We start from the raw sequence: 17,291 nt of genomic DNA, 5'->3' as shown, positions 1-17,291 counted from the left end.
ATACTGCCATCTCCACATAACTGTTTTTCAAGTGGATTTTTTTGAAACCGACCCTCACTTAGCAGGCAGGAGGGATGGGGACAAAACAGGACTTATGCTATTTCTGTCTGCCTTTGGTTCTGGCTCCACCTGCTGTCGGGCTCCCTGCCTGCCTAGTCCATGAATGCTGCTGCCATGTACATGATTTGGAAGACGAGCCGCTGCTGTTGTGGCAAAGGCCCAGGACTCCACCGGCCTCCCATTTTAATGAATCAAAACATAAATCAAAATGTCTCCAGCTTCCAAGATGGCAAAGATGAGCTTGGAAACCGTTTGGTTTGCAGCTGCTTTAAGTAACAGAAAAAACTGGGTCTCGGTCTTCAGTCGCCGCCTCTCTTCTATGGCCGCCGCAGCTTCTGCAAGTGCCCCAAATGCAGCTGCCTCTGGTGAGGAGCCAGCTCAGGTATAAAACCCAAACGCTCGTAAAAAGATGTAGCGGAGGAATCACCCCAGTTTTCCTATTGGCCTCCTGTGAAGCCACTCTTCCGTCCCTTGACCAATCAGACTTCCCAAAAAATAAAGCCCACCCCTCCTTGATTAAGGCCTCTGTGTGGATGTGTTTCTCTTCTCTCTTCTTTCTCGCGGGTCCTTTGCCTGTCAATCAATCAAGGATAGGCGCAACACTGCCCTCAGCCCCAATTGGCGATTGGGCTAGTCAATTCGTGATTTCACGCCAGCGATTGGGCTGTGAAATGACGTCCGTCATTGTCAAAGCCGCTCTTTCCCATTGGCTGAGCCCGACGCACCAGGGGAAGGGCGGCGATTGGCCAGATGCTGTGCCGATCGGGACTGAGGCAGCTACGCAAGCGGACGACCCGCGCTCTGATTGATCAAACTGCGTAGGGGCCGCGCAGGGATTGGTCGCTCGACAGCGGAGTGGGCGGGCCTCATAGGGCGGTGCCCGGGTTGCTGAGGAGGAGGAAGATGGCGCCGTGAGGGGGGTCCCAGCCGCTGCCGCCTCCTCTTTCTATCCGGTGAGTGAGCCCAGCGGGGCGGGCCCGGGGTCGTGAAGAAGTGGGAGGAGAAAGCAAGGGATCGGAACGCGGGGGCGTGTGGAGGAAGAGGAGGGGTCTGTGCAGTGGGAGGGGGGCCTTCGAGGGAGGGGGCCGAGCGCGCGAGCGGGACTAAAGCAACTGGGACCGGAAGGGGGCGGGGCTAAGACGAGAGCCCGCCTCCCCGGGGGACCCATAAGAGAAGGGGGGGAAAGCAAGCCGTGGGAGAGGGAGAAGGGGTTTGTGGTCGTCGACTGGTTCCTGGGGTCAGAGGGCATGTGGGGAGAGGGAGCAGAGGCGTTTTGTTTGTTTTCCCCTTGGGCTCGGACTTTTAATAGCAACCTGATACCAAGCAGGTGAAGCTTTCTGCAGGTCCTCTGCTTTCATATTAGCAAAAATGGTGCCTGTCTCTTGTTAAGCTTCTGTATGTTAGACTGCTCTTGAAGGTACATGAGTGGTAGTGGTAGCTGATGTGGTGGTGGGTTTACTAGCCTTAACAATGGACAGAAAAGGGGGCATAGCCAAGGGTATTTAGAAGGTGGGCAGGGACTGAGCAGGGGGCAGGAGAAGATAAGCACTGGATGCAAAGATAGCTAGCAAGGGACAGAGGAGCAGGGCAGGGATAAGTGGCTCAAGGGCAGGCACTGAACAGAGACAATCTCCTGATTGTGGGCGTGGATAAAGGGGGGACGACAAGGTGTACAGGGAGACATGTGGTTATTGGGTGTAAGTGACAGGGGTGGGTCCTCATACCAAGGGGAAAATAGGTGGGTGAATTGAGTTGGGAGGCACTGGATAGTCATGTAGTAGAAAACAGAATTTGAATGTGACTAAGGAAGTGCAGCGACTAGTGGAAAGGTGCAAAGATAATTTGGTGGCATGGAGAAGGATGGGTTGCATATGTTTGGAAGGGCCTAGGTTGTGCATTCGAAAGAAGGCGGTTGGTGGCTGTTAAGTCAAGTAGCACAAGTAAAAGGTAGGTATGAGAGGGTGCTTGAGGGTTGATGTGTTGGTGGCTGACTACTGGGTGCACGTATGGGCATGTGGTTATAGAATACAGGAGTATAGTGTACAGGAGAAAGTGTGGGTGGCCCAAGAGCACGAGAAAACATGTGGTCATGGATCCAGGAAGGTATGGAGAGAGGTGGGAATGACATACACGTGGGGCAGTCAGTGGTTATAGGAGGGTGGGCACATACTTAAATAATACTGTAGTGAGGAAGCAACAGGCATAAACTAGCGTGGATTAAAAAGTCCATTGATGTTTTTGAATAAAAGATTGTATTTTTAATTTGTTGTGAGAATTATAATGTGTCTTTTTCAAAACAACAGTGCAGCTTAAAATGAAACGAATTCTAACATAAGGACCATTTTAAAGTCTACACTAACTTCTAAAGCCGTACATCGCTTAGGACCCAGGTATTTGCTGGACCATCTTCTGCCATAGCAACCCACAAATCCATTATGATGGTCACTGGAGGCCTTTATTCTGGTGCTCCTCTCTATCTAAAGTGTGGTGGGTGATGACTATAGAGCCTTTTCTGTGGTGTTTCCTGACTTGGAGCATTCTTCCAAAGGAGGGCTCCTCCTGCCCTGGAGACTTGATTAGGCACCAGGCAAAAGTGTTTGTTTCCCCAGACTTTTAAGAACTGCTGTTTTAAGCATTTTTAATTAGAACCGTTTGATTTTGCTGTTTATTTGAATCAGCTGTTGCTGCTATATGATTTATTTATTTATTATTAGATGTGTTGTTTCTTACTGTTGGTCACCAGTCATCACCATAAATGCAAGATGTACATTATATAGATAAAGTAATACATTATAAAATAGAATCCATGGATTGTATCCAATGCTAGTCAGACTACAGCCACTGAAATGAATGGATATGACTAATTATTATTTTCAATGGGTTTACTCGAAGTAGAATTTAGTTGGATACAATCCCATGATACACGCAGACATACTAAATTATAGAGGCCCCTAGGTATAGTGAAGGTATGCCTTCTCCCTTTCCTCCCAGTCCCATATATACGGTAGTATCTATCCTCACTATTCACTTTTGATTTAGTCAGTTGAGACACATAAAAAGTACACTGTAATAAATTGATTAGTCTCTATGATGCTATAGGACTTGTGTTTGATACAGAATTACCCATTTGGAATTTTTCCCTATTGAATTCACTGGGACTTGCTTCTGTGCCACCACAGTTAGGATCCCCCTCCCCAACCACTTTAGACTAAGCATTCCCAGGTCCTCAATCCTTTCCTTGTGCCTTTTAGAGTCTGTTTCCCACTCTTGTGTCTGCTGGCACAACATGCTCTAAAATTGTACTCCTTGCTGTGTGATGTGGGATGGTGCAAGCAGAATCTTGAGAATCCTATCAATTGAAATAAGTGGTTTTGTGGGTCTCTGGCAACTGGGCTTTTTTAAAGAGTCTGAGCACTAGTTAAAGGTAAAGGTAAAGGGACCCCTGACCATTAGGTCCAGTCGTGACCGACTCTGGGGTTGCGCGCTCATCTCGCATTATTGGCCGAGGGAGCCGGCGGATAGCTTCCAGGTCATGTGGCCAGCATGACAAAGCCGCTTCTGGCAAACCAGAGCAGCACATGGAAACACCGTTTACCTTCCCGCTGTAGCGGTTCCTATTTATCTACTTGCATTTTTGACGTGCTTTCGAACTGCTAGGTTGGCAGGAGCTGGGACCAAGCAATGGGAGCTCACCCCGTCACAGGGATTCAAACCGCCGACCTTCTGATCAGCAAGCCCTAGGCTCAGTGGTTTAACCCACAGCGCCACCTGGGTCCCTACTGAGCACTAGTTACTATGTACAAATACTGATTTCACACACTTGTTAGTTATTCCAATGGAATGAGGGGAACCAGCTCAAAGAACTGCCATTTCCCACCCACCCCCAATATACAGTAAATGCTTTATGCAGTATACACACTAGACTTTCTGGAAGATGCTAGTCTTTCCTCTGGGGGAGCTCAAAACTAGCTATTGAAAATTTGGGAGTATCTCCCATAAGCATGGACCCCTTCTGCACTTAGGAAGAGGATTCAGTGGTGACTCGGCTCAGAGCCTGCTAGTTCAATTTTTTTACCGCTTTTTCTGTCTGAAAGTGGGAGGGGGGCATCCAGATTTTTGTCGTGCTCAAAGAGAAGCTTTTTTTTACATCTGCTGACCTGTGCTATTTCCGTAGCTTAGTCAGAACAAAGAGTAAAAGAGGACTGTTGCCATGATCTTGCATTGAAATATAATGTAGTGTGCCCTATTTCAGTCCAGCAAACACTTTTTGTGTTTGTTCTCCACTAACATCAGTGATTTCTTAGGCTCTGACTTGGGGTTGGCAGCTTTTGCTCATAGGTAAGTACATGTTAATCCTGGCTATGTATTATTTAAATCAGAATTCAGGTTGAAATCCTAACCTCACTTGCCTGGAAGTAAGCCCCATTGAATTCAGTAGGACTTCTGAATAGGCATGGTTAAGATTACACTTTCATCACCACTGTCATGCTTTCCTATATCAAAATCTGTTCACTTTCACTCAGTATGATGCAAACAAAATCCCACCTCCCCACCAGCAAGATTCACGATATACAGTACTTTCCTAAGCAGCTGCTAGCTACTCCTAGCCCCACATGGTGCAAACTAAACAGCAGAAGTTTAAAGCATGCAAGACAGGAACCACCTCCTGCAGAAAAAAGAAGGGGATGTGGTTATTTTAACCATGCACTGGAAGTCTAGTCCATGTCAGCTTGCTCTGGTCTTGTTTGTGTTTGAGACTAGGGTGGATGCTACTTTATCCATGGCTACCATGCCAGTTGGCAGAGGTACCAACTTGAATAAAATATTGTGGGGGCTCAGGTAAGCCCCACCCCACATAATCACATGACACAGTGAACACACACCCCATTTGAATGGAAATGCCCATCAACTTTGTGGATGCCTCGCCCCCTCAAATATATTATTGTGGGGACCGAAGCCCCCACGACCCTAGGAATTGGCTCCTATGCCAGTTGGAAACCATGTTAAGACTTCCACCAAGACTTGATTCAGTGTACCCTGTAAGAGATTTCTGGACTCTTGGGCATTGGTCACTTTTTGAAATGCTAAACATGCATTTAGAGGAAGTCTTTACACCAAGGGTAGGGAACCGAAGCCCCTACTGATATTGCTGGACTACAACTCCCATCATCCTTCACTTTCAAATCATGCTGCTTGAGGCAGGCAGCACTTAGAATCCCAACAATATATGGAGGACCACCAATTCCCCAGCTGTGCTTTACATGGACTCTTTGACTGATGTGAGATCCAGTCCTAGAGACAGCTGCAAAGATACAAGTTAAAGATAATGTAAAGGGACCTTAGTTAGTACTCTCCACTGAGCAAGCATTGGCAAATATGGCTGAACTTTTTCTTTACTGGGAGAGACTTGCTTAGCTATGATGCTTTCTGGGGCGATCCCTAGGAATGTTTATGCGAACAGATTTTTGCTATCTGGGAAGTGAATTGCTGCCCATTTGTTCTCCCAGCATGCATTTGGATGTGAGAAAACCATTAGCTTTCCACAGGTCTTGGGCAAATTGGTGTTTCTCAGCCTAACCTACATGACAAGATTGTTGTGAGTGTACATGACGTAAGAAATATGAAGCACCTGGTTCAGACTGCCTCTAGTTGTCTGTGGTGATTAGTAAGTTCCACTAGATGAGGATAAGAGTGGCAAACTTCATTTGCACTGCCAAGCCTCATTTTCCTGGTTCCCAGCAGCAGGCAGCCCTGGGATGGATATGCCTTGAGAGTAGAAATGCTGGATGGGAAGGATAGAAAATTGTTAAATAAATCAAGAACACGGTTCTCCAGATTTAGGCTATGGATAACATTTTTTTCTTAAGACTTCTTTCCCATATTTCATTCCATCGTGGAACCCAACGCTGCATATGGGTTGGTTCCCAGGAGGTCTCCCACCCAGACACAGACCAGAGCCAGACCATGCTTAGCTTCTGCAAGGTAGCACATTTGTGTGCCTTCAGACCAAACCTTAGACCTGTGATCAAGAGATTTAAATATGCTTTAAAAAATAAAAATAATCCTAGGCTCTCTGATTTTTGTGGATATTGCCATTGTGAATGCAAGCCTCAATAAACAGTCACCTTTCCTTCTTGCAGATACAGAGGACAGTATGGCTGCCACTGCTGCTGTCAGTCCCAGCGAATACTTGCAGCCTGCTACTTCGACAGCTCAGGTAGGTCTTTAAAATGTTTGTGGCTTAGTGGTGTCTCTGCATGAGGAGACAATGAATCCTAGTTCCAAGCAATTCTTGTGTGGTAGGGTCCTGGGCTGTAAGTAAAGAAAGGCATTGACTGACTGGCTTTTGTAGAACTGAAGCTCAAAGGCAGATGTTTAACTCTGCAAAGAAAGCCTAGCTGACAATCAAGTCCTCCCATGTTTCCTTGATCTTTGGTATCTAACTTGCATGTTCAAAAAAGCATGTGGGATATTACTGCTTCAGAATTCAGGTGGCAAATGCTATGTTTTCATGCTCTCCCATGTGAAAGTGGTTTCTGTGTAGAAAACATGTCAGGGAAAAGGCTATGTCAGAATGCTCTCCTCATTGTATAAGCAGGAATTCCCCCACCTCCTGTCATTCTGAAGTGGTACAGTCCCAATTTGGCTGTTCCATGTTTTCCTTCCTAAATGTGTAATTGGTCCCAATACATGTTTAATGCATACCCACCCTTCAGATTGGGTTTAATGCATACCCACCCTATATAAATATTCCTTGGGTCAAGTAAGCACCATTCCCGAACATTTGGTTGATGAGCTATTAACTAACAGAGGTGCTTTTCCCAAAGCCTTTGCTCCTGGCAACCCTTTCTTTCCCAGATGATAGCCTCTGCTTTAGCAAAAAATGAGGCAGAGAAAGGTATTTGCATTCTGTACGGCCCCTGGCCCTGATCAAAGAAAAGAGAGGGCATGTACACCACAGGGATTCGGAATCCTATGTGAAAGAGATAATTATTTCATTGGTTTCCTGAACTCCCAGAGCACTGGGAGCCCAGAGCCAGCCACTCAAAACTCACAAAGGAGGTGGCCTGAAAAAATCTTGTGCTGCTGTGATTTGCTGGAGAAGTTAGAAAGGCCTTTTAAACTTGGAACTTTTTAAAGTGTTTTTTTGTTTTTTTGGTTGTTGTTTTTTACAAATCCAAGTTTAAGAAGTCTTTCTAGCAGCTGTGGCAATGACAGAGGCATTCACCTGACCACCTCACCCAGATTGCCCGGCTCTGAGAGAGACTGCAAGCTTCTGGCAGCTGCCGTGGTTAGCTCTTTGTAGGGTGCTACCAATCATACAGATCCATCATTGCCATGTGGCTTTTCTCTACTGTTAGCAGTGGCATGGAGGAGACCTCATGCCACTTTCTAACCCATGTGGCAAGCAGGGGTACCGCCCCAAATAATTAATCACAACACACCCCAAATAATTAATCACAACACACACACACTGTTTACATGGCAATGCCCATCAACTTGGGGGGGCAGCCCCATCAAATATTTTATGGGGGGGGCACCGAAGGGACCTTGACCCTTAGGAGTTGGCTCCTATGGTGGCAAGCTACTGTATAAGTACAGCTGTGGGGGGACGGGGACATCTGCCATGTAATTTCAATTCCGGGTGACTTCTCTCTTCCTTGATGTTTGTGTAAAGTTGGCCTGAGAGAAGCATTTTAGGTGCAGAATGAACAGGAACATAGATACCCTCTTTGAAGCACAGTTAATGTTCTGATTCCAGCCCTCTTCCTTTGTGTGAATGTTTCAGGAATCTCTTTTGTTTCCTCTCCATCATCAAAGAGCACCTCTATTTGCACTATAGGATGCAGAGGTCTCTGAAAACTCCAGAATATCCCCTGACCTGTTTTCATGTGCTCTCTTGGCGATGGAGAGAAATCAGCATTTATATGCTCTTGTTCTTCAAACGTGTGTGAGAGCAGTATTGAAGCCAATGCTCCTCAATAGCCCCACAAAAGCTTCTGGTGTTATTCATGAGTCTACTAACAAGTTGGTGGGGCTTGCCAATGGGACTGAGGTTAAGAGTTCCTCTGTGATACAGCAAGAAATTAAAACTTTGCTCTCTTTTTTTGGAAACGTTATAATGAGGAGTAAGGCATGGCTATTAGATCTTAGCTTCCATTTGGGCCTCAGAGAGCCTTAATGGAAAGCAGAGGTCAGGAAAATGCCTGTAGTCAATTTATCCGCAATCAAGAGACAGGGGAAGTCTGCCTACAATGTGGAAATAACACTGACTTAACTTTATAGGACCGTTGGATTTTGAGACTATGTAGGTGGAGCACCTTAGGCACTCAGAGTGCAATATATTGTTATTCTTAGAAACTACACTAGATTGAATTTGAGAGAGATCTGCTTATTTGAGAATGTGATACTGTGCACCCTTAGAACAAAGCCCCATAACTTAGTTGTGTTAATTAAGATACTGCCCACACATTGGGCTTACTTCCTTTCCAACTACACTATGCTGAATCTGAAACAACCTGTTTGTTGCCAGCCTACCCGTAACACAACTCTTCTGTTCCTGTAGGATTCTCAGCCATCTCCACTAGCCCTGCTTGCAGCCACATGCAGCAAAATCGGTCCTCCAGCTGTAGAAGCAGCAGTTGCCTCTCCTGCCCCTCCTCAGCCCGCTCCTCGGAAACTGGTGCCCATCAAGCCTGCTCCCCTCCCACTGAGCTCCAGCAAGAACAGCATTGGGATTTTGTCATCCAAAGGGAACCTCTTCCAAATCCAGGGGTCTCAGCTCGGGACATCCTATCCCGGCGGGCAATTGGTGTTCACTATCCAGAACCCAACTGTGATCAACAAAGGGGCCCGCTCACCTGCCAACATCCAGTACCAGGCAGTTCCGCAGATCCAGACGGCATCAGGGCAGACCATTCAAGTACAGCAGAACTTGGGCAACCAGATACAGATTATTCCCAGTACCATCACCCCTTCTTCCTCTTCCTCGTCAGCATCCTCCTCCTCCTCCTCAACTCATAAGCCTGTGCCAATCAAGCCAGCGCCCGCTCATAAGACCCCACCAACAGCTGTCCATAACGCGAGCAACGTGGTCAAGTTAACTGGCACCGGCGGCAACGTCACTCTTACCCTGCCAGTGAGCAACCTGGTGAGTGCCGGGGACACCAGTGCTCAAACTCAGATCGTCCCAGACAGCCCCTCCAAACCGAGCAAAAAGGCCCGGAAGAAGGTGGTATCCTCACCCCAGGCAGCTGCGATGGCTGTGACAGAGCAAGTGGAGACGGTCTTGATAGAAACGACGGCCGACAACATCATCCAAGCAGGGAACAACCTGTTGATTGTGCAGAGCCCGGGATCTGGGCAGCCAGCGATGGTCCAGCAGGTGCAAGTGGTCCAACCCAAACAGGAGCAGCAGGTGGTTCAGATTCCACAGCAGGCTCTGCGTGTGGTCCAGGCAGCCTCGGCCACACTCCCAACCGTTCCTCAGAAGTCTCCGCAGAACTTCCAGATCCAGACAACTGAGCCAATTCCCACTCAGGTATTTGGGGGGTTTCAGTTGCAGGTCAAGTATGCCTGGAATTATGGGGTGAAATTGGGGCTGGGGTGGGAGGAATTCCAATCTTCTAAGCATAGTAAAGTACATACCCAATGGATTATTTGCTCATTTGAGTGTGTCTGTATGCATGTGCACACACACACATAATGCATGCATATGAAATTTAGGGAGTCCATTTTCTCAACCAAGATATAAAAAATGCTACGGTTATGTGCAAATTATTTAGCTAGCGGTTGTTCCAGTGATTTTCAGTCGACGTGAAAAAATGTATTTCTGTAGTGGGACCTGCAGTGCTTGGAGGTAATTGCTGTCTCCCGCCCCCCCCCCCAACATCCCCAGACATTGGTACTAAGCTCTGGTTCCCCCACCTCACCCTAATAGCTTTATTTGGATCTAGAGCTGTTGGTTATTTTTTTACTTTTTGCCCCATCTCTAAAGTTCCTGACAACATGAAAATAAGATGTCTACTTTCACCAAACCTCCTAAATCACATTTAATTTGTTTTGATTTATTTTATTTTACTTATTTATAGAATTTCTTCTTCTTGCACCTAGTGTGGCTTACAAATAATTTAAAAAAAAAATTATATAAAGCATCCCAAACATTTTTTACTGCAACCAGAAGGCCAAGAAAATTAGCGAGGGTTGCATTTCTGTCGTGCCATATAGCATGTTAAACCTTTTAGTAGTAGTACTGGTAGTTTTGGAGCCATACCTGTTGTTCAGGATTAAAAAACAATTAGGTTATCTGGCGATATTAATGTCTATACATATTGCAATAAAGTGAAATAACTACATTTTTTTTTGAAATTGCCAAAAGTGGAATGGTGACAAGACAAGTGTATAAGAGAGTACGCTTGGCATAAGGAATTATGACAGTGATAGGGATAAGGTATAATATAGGGAGGTGGGGAGCCCATGTTCATTATGACGAAGGTATCTATATTAATGAAGGGATAGAAAATGTGTCTGTATTAAGAAAGTGTTATATAATCTTTAAGAAAGCTATAAAAGGGTAATGGGAGACCACCAAAATGGGAAGCTGCAGACTGCACGCTTTTTCCTTTTTTGTGTCATTCGTTTAGGTCTATTTCAAGACGCCTTCCGGTGAGCTGCAGACAGTGCTTCTGCAGGAAGCCCCAGGTGTAACTGTGGCACCTTCTTCCACTGCCTCCTCTGCCACTTCCTGCAGCAGCCCTGCACCCCGCAGCTCCCAGGCAGGAGGAAGTACCAAAAAGACAGGGGCTCGCAAAGAGCGCGCCCTGCCAAAGATCGCCCCTGCCGGAGGCATCATCAGTCTCAATGCTGCTCAGCTTGCTGCTGCTGCTCAGGCAATGCAGACCATCAGCATCAATGGGGTGCAAGTTCAAGGCGTTCCCGTCACCATCACCAACACAGGAGGTAGTGTATGAGATATGTAATGATCCTGCGATGAGCAGCATATCCAGATGGATATACAGTGGCGCCTCGACTTATGAATTTAATCCGTTCCGAAGGCACCTTCGTAGGTCGAAAAATCCATAAGTCGAAAAGCGCCATTGGAAATGCGATTTCCCATAGGAATGCATTGGAAACGGAAAAATTCGTAAGTCGAAGCAACCCCATCTAAAAATTCATAAGTCGAAAAAACCCTATCTAAAACCGCCGCGGTTTCCGTTCGGATGTCGAGAAATTCGTAATCGTGCGGCCATTTGCCCCACTCGTAAGTCGAAAAATTAGGTTGTCGAGTCGTTCGTAAGTCGAGGTACCACTGTAGCCTTCCTGGAGGGATATGTGTTGTGTGTGTGTTTTTCAAAGGTTTGGGACAACACCAGGGAAACATGGAGAGAAACGGCATAGAGACAAGGGAGACTAGGACAGCCATAGAACAAAACCAAATTTAAGTGGAATTAATTTCTGTGTACACTTGCTTTAGGATTGGGCTGCCTAAAGGATGTCTCTCTTGTGCCCTGCAAATCTCATTGCACATAGTTTACGGCACATATAAAAGTTGATATGAAACCCTTACTGCTCGAGGTCCCTGTTTCAAGCTGCTTTTTTCATAATTATCTTCCTGGGTAGGAGGTGCAAGCTTGGGAATGTATTGACCTACTTACCCGGAATGAGGACAAGTTGCCAAATGGATGCAGGAGAATGGCTACTTCTGATGGCCAAAGGAGCCCCAAAATATAGTGGCAGTGCTGTTATAGCAGATGCTTTTGGTCTTCAGCCCCTCCCCCCCCCAATACACACTTCAGGAGAGTTATGCTCAAGAGTGCCAGAGGACCTTCTGGCTTTTGTAAGGCATCCTTATGCTATCTCAACTGCATGTGTGGTGTGTACTTGCACATACAGCTATAATAGCACCACAGCACCCTTTCTGCTTTTGTACACTTGCTCACTGGGGAAATAAAGAGTCAGGCAACACTTATTACTTCTGCTTCTCTGAGACTGAAAAGGTTATGAGAGGCTTGGTGTTCATAATACAGCAAGATGTCAGAGGAAGCACTGGGGAGCAGGTAGGGCTGTGAAGCAGAACTCCAGCGAGAACTAAAACCAGGGGTGATAGAGCTGATAAGGCTGGGGAGAACCTTGATGCCTGGTCCCAGGCAGGAACGAAATCCTGGCATTTAGAACCCTGGAGAGTTTTTCAAGCCCAATGCAGTACTAACATGTAAAAAGGCAAAGGAGAAAAGTTTAAATGAGGGGCCTGTGATATATTGGCCTAGCTTTCTATGGAGCTTTAGTGGTGTACTGTACCTTCCCCGCTGAATTTGGGCATATCTTAGTATTGGACTAAGCTTCATCCATCTCTCTTCCTGCAGGCCAGCAACAGCTGACGGTGCAAAATGTCTCTGGCAACAACCTGACCATCAGTGGACTGAGCCCCACCCAGATTCAGCTGCAGATGGAGCAAGCACTCCTGGGGGACCTACAACCCGGGGAAAAGAGGCGGCGGATGGCTTGCACTTGCCCCAATTGCAAGGATGGGGAAAAGAGGTAAGGGAAGAAGCCCCATGGTCTCTCAACGAATTGCTGCTCTGGCAACAAATGCTTCTGTTCCTGCGTTAGGATTTGGGTGGCAGCGACAGGGTGGAGATTATTTCCAAAGGAGCAGCTGGTTACTACTTGGTACCAGTTAGCAGTGTTGCTGCTACTTAAGTCATCCTTGGAGAGCTAGTAATCTGATCTCTGAGGTTTCACCAGGGCACTCTGCTTTGAAGTCAAGTTTGCCCAGGTCTTCACACACAAGTTAAGATGACACACGGTTCTCACCCCTTTTATTTCCCTCCAGGCTGGGGGATCAGGGGAAGAAGAGGCACATCTGCCACGTGCCTGAATGTGGCAAGACCTTCCGCAAGACCTCCCTGCTCCGGGCCCACGTGCGCCTGCACACAGGCGAGCGCCCTTTCGTCTGCAACTGGGTCTTTTGCGGGAAGCGATTCACGCGTAGTGACGAGCTACAGCGGCATGCCCGGACGCATACAGGTTGGTCATCTCTCTGCTTCTCTCTCCCACCTGCACCCCTGCTCTTTGAGCTGTATAACACTAATGGGTAGGAAAAGCACTTTATAAATCCTAATTACTCTGCCATCTTCTCCGAGTCATCTGTATGACAACCATGTAAGGCAGGCATGGCCAAACTTGGCCCTCCAGATGTTTTTGGACAACAGTTCCCACCACCCCTGACCACCGGTCCTGTTAGCTAGGGATGATGGGAGTTGTAGTCCCAAAACATCTGGTGGGCCAAGTTTGGCCATGCCTGATGTAAGGCAAGCCTATGAGGCTGCTGTCGTTACAAGATTGGAAAGCTAAGGCTTGAGAGGCAGTGGCCTGGCTCCTGCTTTGACGGTGAGCCTGTTTTTGGGCTGTACTATTGCGGGGTGGGGAGTTGCTCACATGATTAAATGCTTCCTCATACAGAAATTAATTCCTCCGTATAGAAAATTAGATCTAAGGGAGAAATGTTCTAGTCTAGCTTTCCCCAAACCCACTTGTCTTCTGCGTGCTGGAACTTTAGATGGAAAAGTGTTGAGTTATATGTGTCCCCACCTGCAGGCTGGAGTGGTGTAGCTCAAGAGATGAGAGTTGGAAAGGACCAAGCTAGATTCTTGCTTGAGGCCACCCAATGAGAGACTCCTGGGTTCATGGGTCATGGTTATAACTACCCTGCACCAATTCTTCTCTAAAGCAACTGCCTCTGTGCTCACCCAAGCCTTAAACATGTTGCTGTTCAAGCATAGCTGTTTGCATCATAACTATTGCACAGCTACAATGGCCGTACGGTGGCTGTTACAAGTGTGGTGGTGATTTGGGGCTCAATATGTTGTTGGATTAAAACTCCCATCATCCCTGTTAGCCATGCTGGTTGGAGCTGAGGGGAGATGGAGTCCAGCAAGGAAAACCAAAGGCTCCCCACAACCCTAATGTAAATATCTGGGTAAAGGGACCCCTGGGTAAAGGGACCCCTGACCATTAGGTCCAGTCGTGACCGACTCTGGGGTTGCGCGCTCATCTCGCATTATTGACCGAGGGAGCCGGCGTATAGCTTCCAGGTCATGTGGCCAGCATGACAAAGCCGCTTCTGGCAAACCAGAGCAGCACACGGAAACGCCGTTTACCTTCCCGCTGTAGCGGTTCCTATTTATCTACTTGCACTTTGACGTGCTTTCGAACTGCTAGGTTGGCAGGAGCTGGGACCAAGCAACGGGAGCTCACCCCGTCACAGGGATTCGAACCGCCGACCTTCTGATCAGCAAGCCCTAGGCTCAGTGGTTTAACCACAGCGCCACCTGGGTCCCTGGCAAAATATCTGTTATAAGCTTTGCTTAACTTAAAGAAGGTACCCCAAACAGCAGGCTGAGACTCCTGGATGCTCCCTGTAGCATGCAGGATATACTGAAGGTGATAAGCCATTCTTGTTATGAATGTCTGTTTACGTGGTTTTCATTTACTTACAAACGCTAATGGCTTCATTCATTTTTCTGAAACCTTAAAAAAAACCAGTCCATCCAAGCCAAGTGCCTATCACCACATCTCCTGTCAGTAAATCCCACCAGTTCATTGACACGTTTGTGTGAGCTTGTATCGCGCATGCCAACGTCGCTCTTGTTTCCTTCCTTTCGGCAGGCGACAAGCGTTTTGAGTGTGCCCAGTGCCAAAAGCGCTTCATTCGAAGCGACCATCTGACAAAGCACTATAAAACTCACCTGGTCACCAAGAACTTGTAGGGCTGGGTGCAATCGGAAAAGGAAAGGGAGCAGTGTGGGTGCCGGCGACCCTTTGCCGTGAAGGATGGTCTCTTGAGGAAGGACAGCGAAATGCCCAAGCAACCCTCCTGACTGGGACAACGTCTGCACAAAGAAGGGAGTAACAGCCACTGTTCTTTCCATCGGATGACCTCCGCCTCCTTGCACACACTGTCAGAACCTCTTGGAAGGTGCATCAGACGCTGTGGTTTCAGTCTGGGATGAAGGAGAAACAACACCGCTTCCAAGTGAATTGGCTAAAAATCAGCACAAAGCCCAGTAGCGGGCAGGGGAAAGATGGGGGGCGGGGGTGGGAGAGGGGGAAGCAAGGCAAAGCGCACCCACCCAGTGGCCTGAGGAGCCCGCCAAGCGAATGCCCTGCTCCGCTGTACCAAAGGGCCTCCTTGTGTGTTTGATAGTAGCACCAGCGAAACTATACTCCACTTGTAATCTTGATTCCCTTTTCCCGCCCACCTCTATGTGCTTGTGAAGCTTTCAAGTGGTGGGCAGGGACGCCGCCCAAAATGGGACTCTCTCTGCACCCCCAGCACATTCCTACTTTATATTTAAAATTATAAATATCTATAAATATATATCTATATATATATTAAAAAGAAAACCTCCTTAGGAAGCCCCCTGTTTTTTCTAGGGAGAAGGTTGCCTTATATTTTCCTCCAAATTATGTATTGTGAGCAGTTTTTTTATTATTATTTAATGATTCCTCCTTTTTTAAAAGAAAAGTCTCGCTCCAACGAAAGATGCAGGCACAGTCCCAAGCCCCTGTGCTAAGGCAAGAGCTCTGCACCCAGGCCTATGAACTAGGAGAGTGGGATGCTCTTGTGTGTACACACAGAGCTTTCCTATGGTGTGCAAGCAGCAGCACTTTGCTCAGGAGGGTGGAGAAAGTCTTATGTGTGAATGGGTTCCCTTGTTTGTTTGTAGTAGAACTGATGGATCAGAGCCATGTGCCCTGATCCAGACAGCCGCGAGGGCAGCAGAAATCTGCTCTTAACACATGCGAGGCATTTGCCAAACCCTGTGGTGTATAGCATGCACTTCAGCACTGAACGAATGATGCAGCTCCATGTGTGGAAACAAGATTGTTTTTAATGCATTGGGGTGATGGGCTGCAACCCAGTGGGAGGTTGCAGACTGCCGAGCCCTATTGAAGTGAGCTAATTATTTGTGTGCTGAAATGCAAGCATTGTTTTTCCAGAACTGAAGGGTGTTCTCTCGCCTCTCTCCCTCCCACTCACCTATTGTTCCATCATATTTCTTTCCAGAAAACTAGTGTTTCCTCCTGCTTTTTTTTCTAAAACAGAAGTCCGATACAGCCCCTTTTGTGTATTATAGTGTATATTGTATCATAGACTATATATTGCGTTATGTGTTTCCTACATGTTTCAGAAGCATACGGCTTGTTATTTTTGAGCTTTTAAATTAAAAAAAAAATCCACTTTATTTTTTAGTTGTAACGGTTTGAAGTATGTTTTTCTTTAAGTGGCAATTCCTTGCTGTTGTTTTTAATCACTGCTATGAAATTCAGCTGGCCAGTGTAATGCCAGCCCAGAAGGGGAGGGGGGGGGAAATCACAGTTCTTGATAAATCCAATCGTCGGAAGCAGATCCAGCTACAGTTTGGGAACAAAGGATTGTTTTGCTTTGCTGCATTTTAAAGAATGAAAGAGCAAGCACGTTTAGGTGGCTTGTTGGGGTATAAAGAGGTTCTAGAGAGGTGTTTTGAGACTATATGCAGGTGATCACAAGGGCAGCTCCAGACTTTGTCGTCAGTTTAGTTTACAGTGCAAAAGCAAAGCTTAGTTGGCCAGGATGTACATCTTGATTTTAAGTTTTCTCTCTTTCCTACCATTCCTTTGTGTACAGCATTAACAACATTCAAAGGTACGCTTTATTAATTTCATGTATTGATATGGCCTGTGGCTGGTGTGTATACGTTCCACAGGAACACACAGTGCTGATGTATTCAAAATGTTGAGCATGTTGTTGTTGGACTTTGCACACAGTAGCGGCAGGGGTAAGTCATCATGGGAACTCCCATTTCAGGCTATCCCCTGCCTATAAAACAAGCCTTAGACTGCAGGGCAGGCAAGGCAAACTTGCTTATACTTTGTGGATTCTTTCAGAAGCTCAAAGCCAGCAGGAAGTTCTCCGGCATGCATCTCACTGAAACAAACAGAAGGTATCTTTCAGTGGGGCTTGTACAGAAGAACTTCCCAATGAATTGTATGCTCCAGTTAGCTGACAGGAAGCCAACTAATCTTCCAGTGTGTGGGCTCAGAATATACATTATTCTTCCCACCAACCTGAATCTCCATCCTGTTGCCCTCAAAGTCTTGCACATCAAGGCCTTTCCACAAATTTGGGAAAACCACCGTTTTGAGAGGTAGGCAGGAAAGAGAAATAAATGAACCCATGCTGTTACACT

The 17,291-nt window shown here is 46.8% G+C and overlaps 1 protein-coding gene across 3 annotated transcripts; it reads left to right on the top strand.

Moving 5' to 3' along the window:
• Positions 1 to 883: 883 nt before the first annotated feature.
• On the top strand, positions 884 to 17,289 carry SP2 (Sp2 transcription factor). 3 transcript variants are annotated; one of them, XM_035134970.3, is made up of 7 exons: positions 884 to 1,013; positions 6,201 to 6,277; positions 8,627 to 9,601; positions 10,704 to 11,019; positions 12,423 to 12,597; positions 12,893 to 13,086; positions 14,728 to 17,289. In XM_035134970.3, the coding sequence occupies exons 2-7, from the start codon at positions 6,215 to 6,217 to the stop codon at positions 14,826 to 14,828; spliced, it is 1,824 nt and encodes a 607-aa protein (XP_034990861.1). In that variant the 5' UTR covers positions 884 to 1,013; positions 6,201 to 6,214; the 3' UTR covers positions 14,829 to 17,289. The 3 variants fall into 3 exon arrangements, with proteins under 3 accessions (XP_034990861.1, XP_034990862.1, XP_088510711.1); XM_035134971.3 differs by lacking the exon at positions 884 to 1,013 and adding an exon at positions 1,191 to 2,007; XM_088654585.1 differs by lacking the exon at positions 884 to 1,013 and adding an exon at positions 1,369 to 1,387.
• The last annotated feature ends 2 nt before the right edge of the window (positions 17,290 to 17,291 follow it).

This window comes from Zootoca vivipara, chromosome 12 (genome assembly GCF_965207765.1).
Source record: "Zootoca vivipara chromosome 12, rZooViv2.hap1.1, whole genome shotgun sequence".
Lineage (NCBI taxonomy): Eukaryota > Metazoa > Chordata > Lepidosauria > Squamata > Lacertidae > Zootoca > Zootoca vivipara.
Note: the sequence above shows the minus strand (reverse complement) of the source record. Positions and strands in the feature narration are given on the sequence as shown.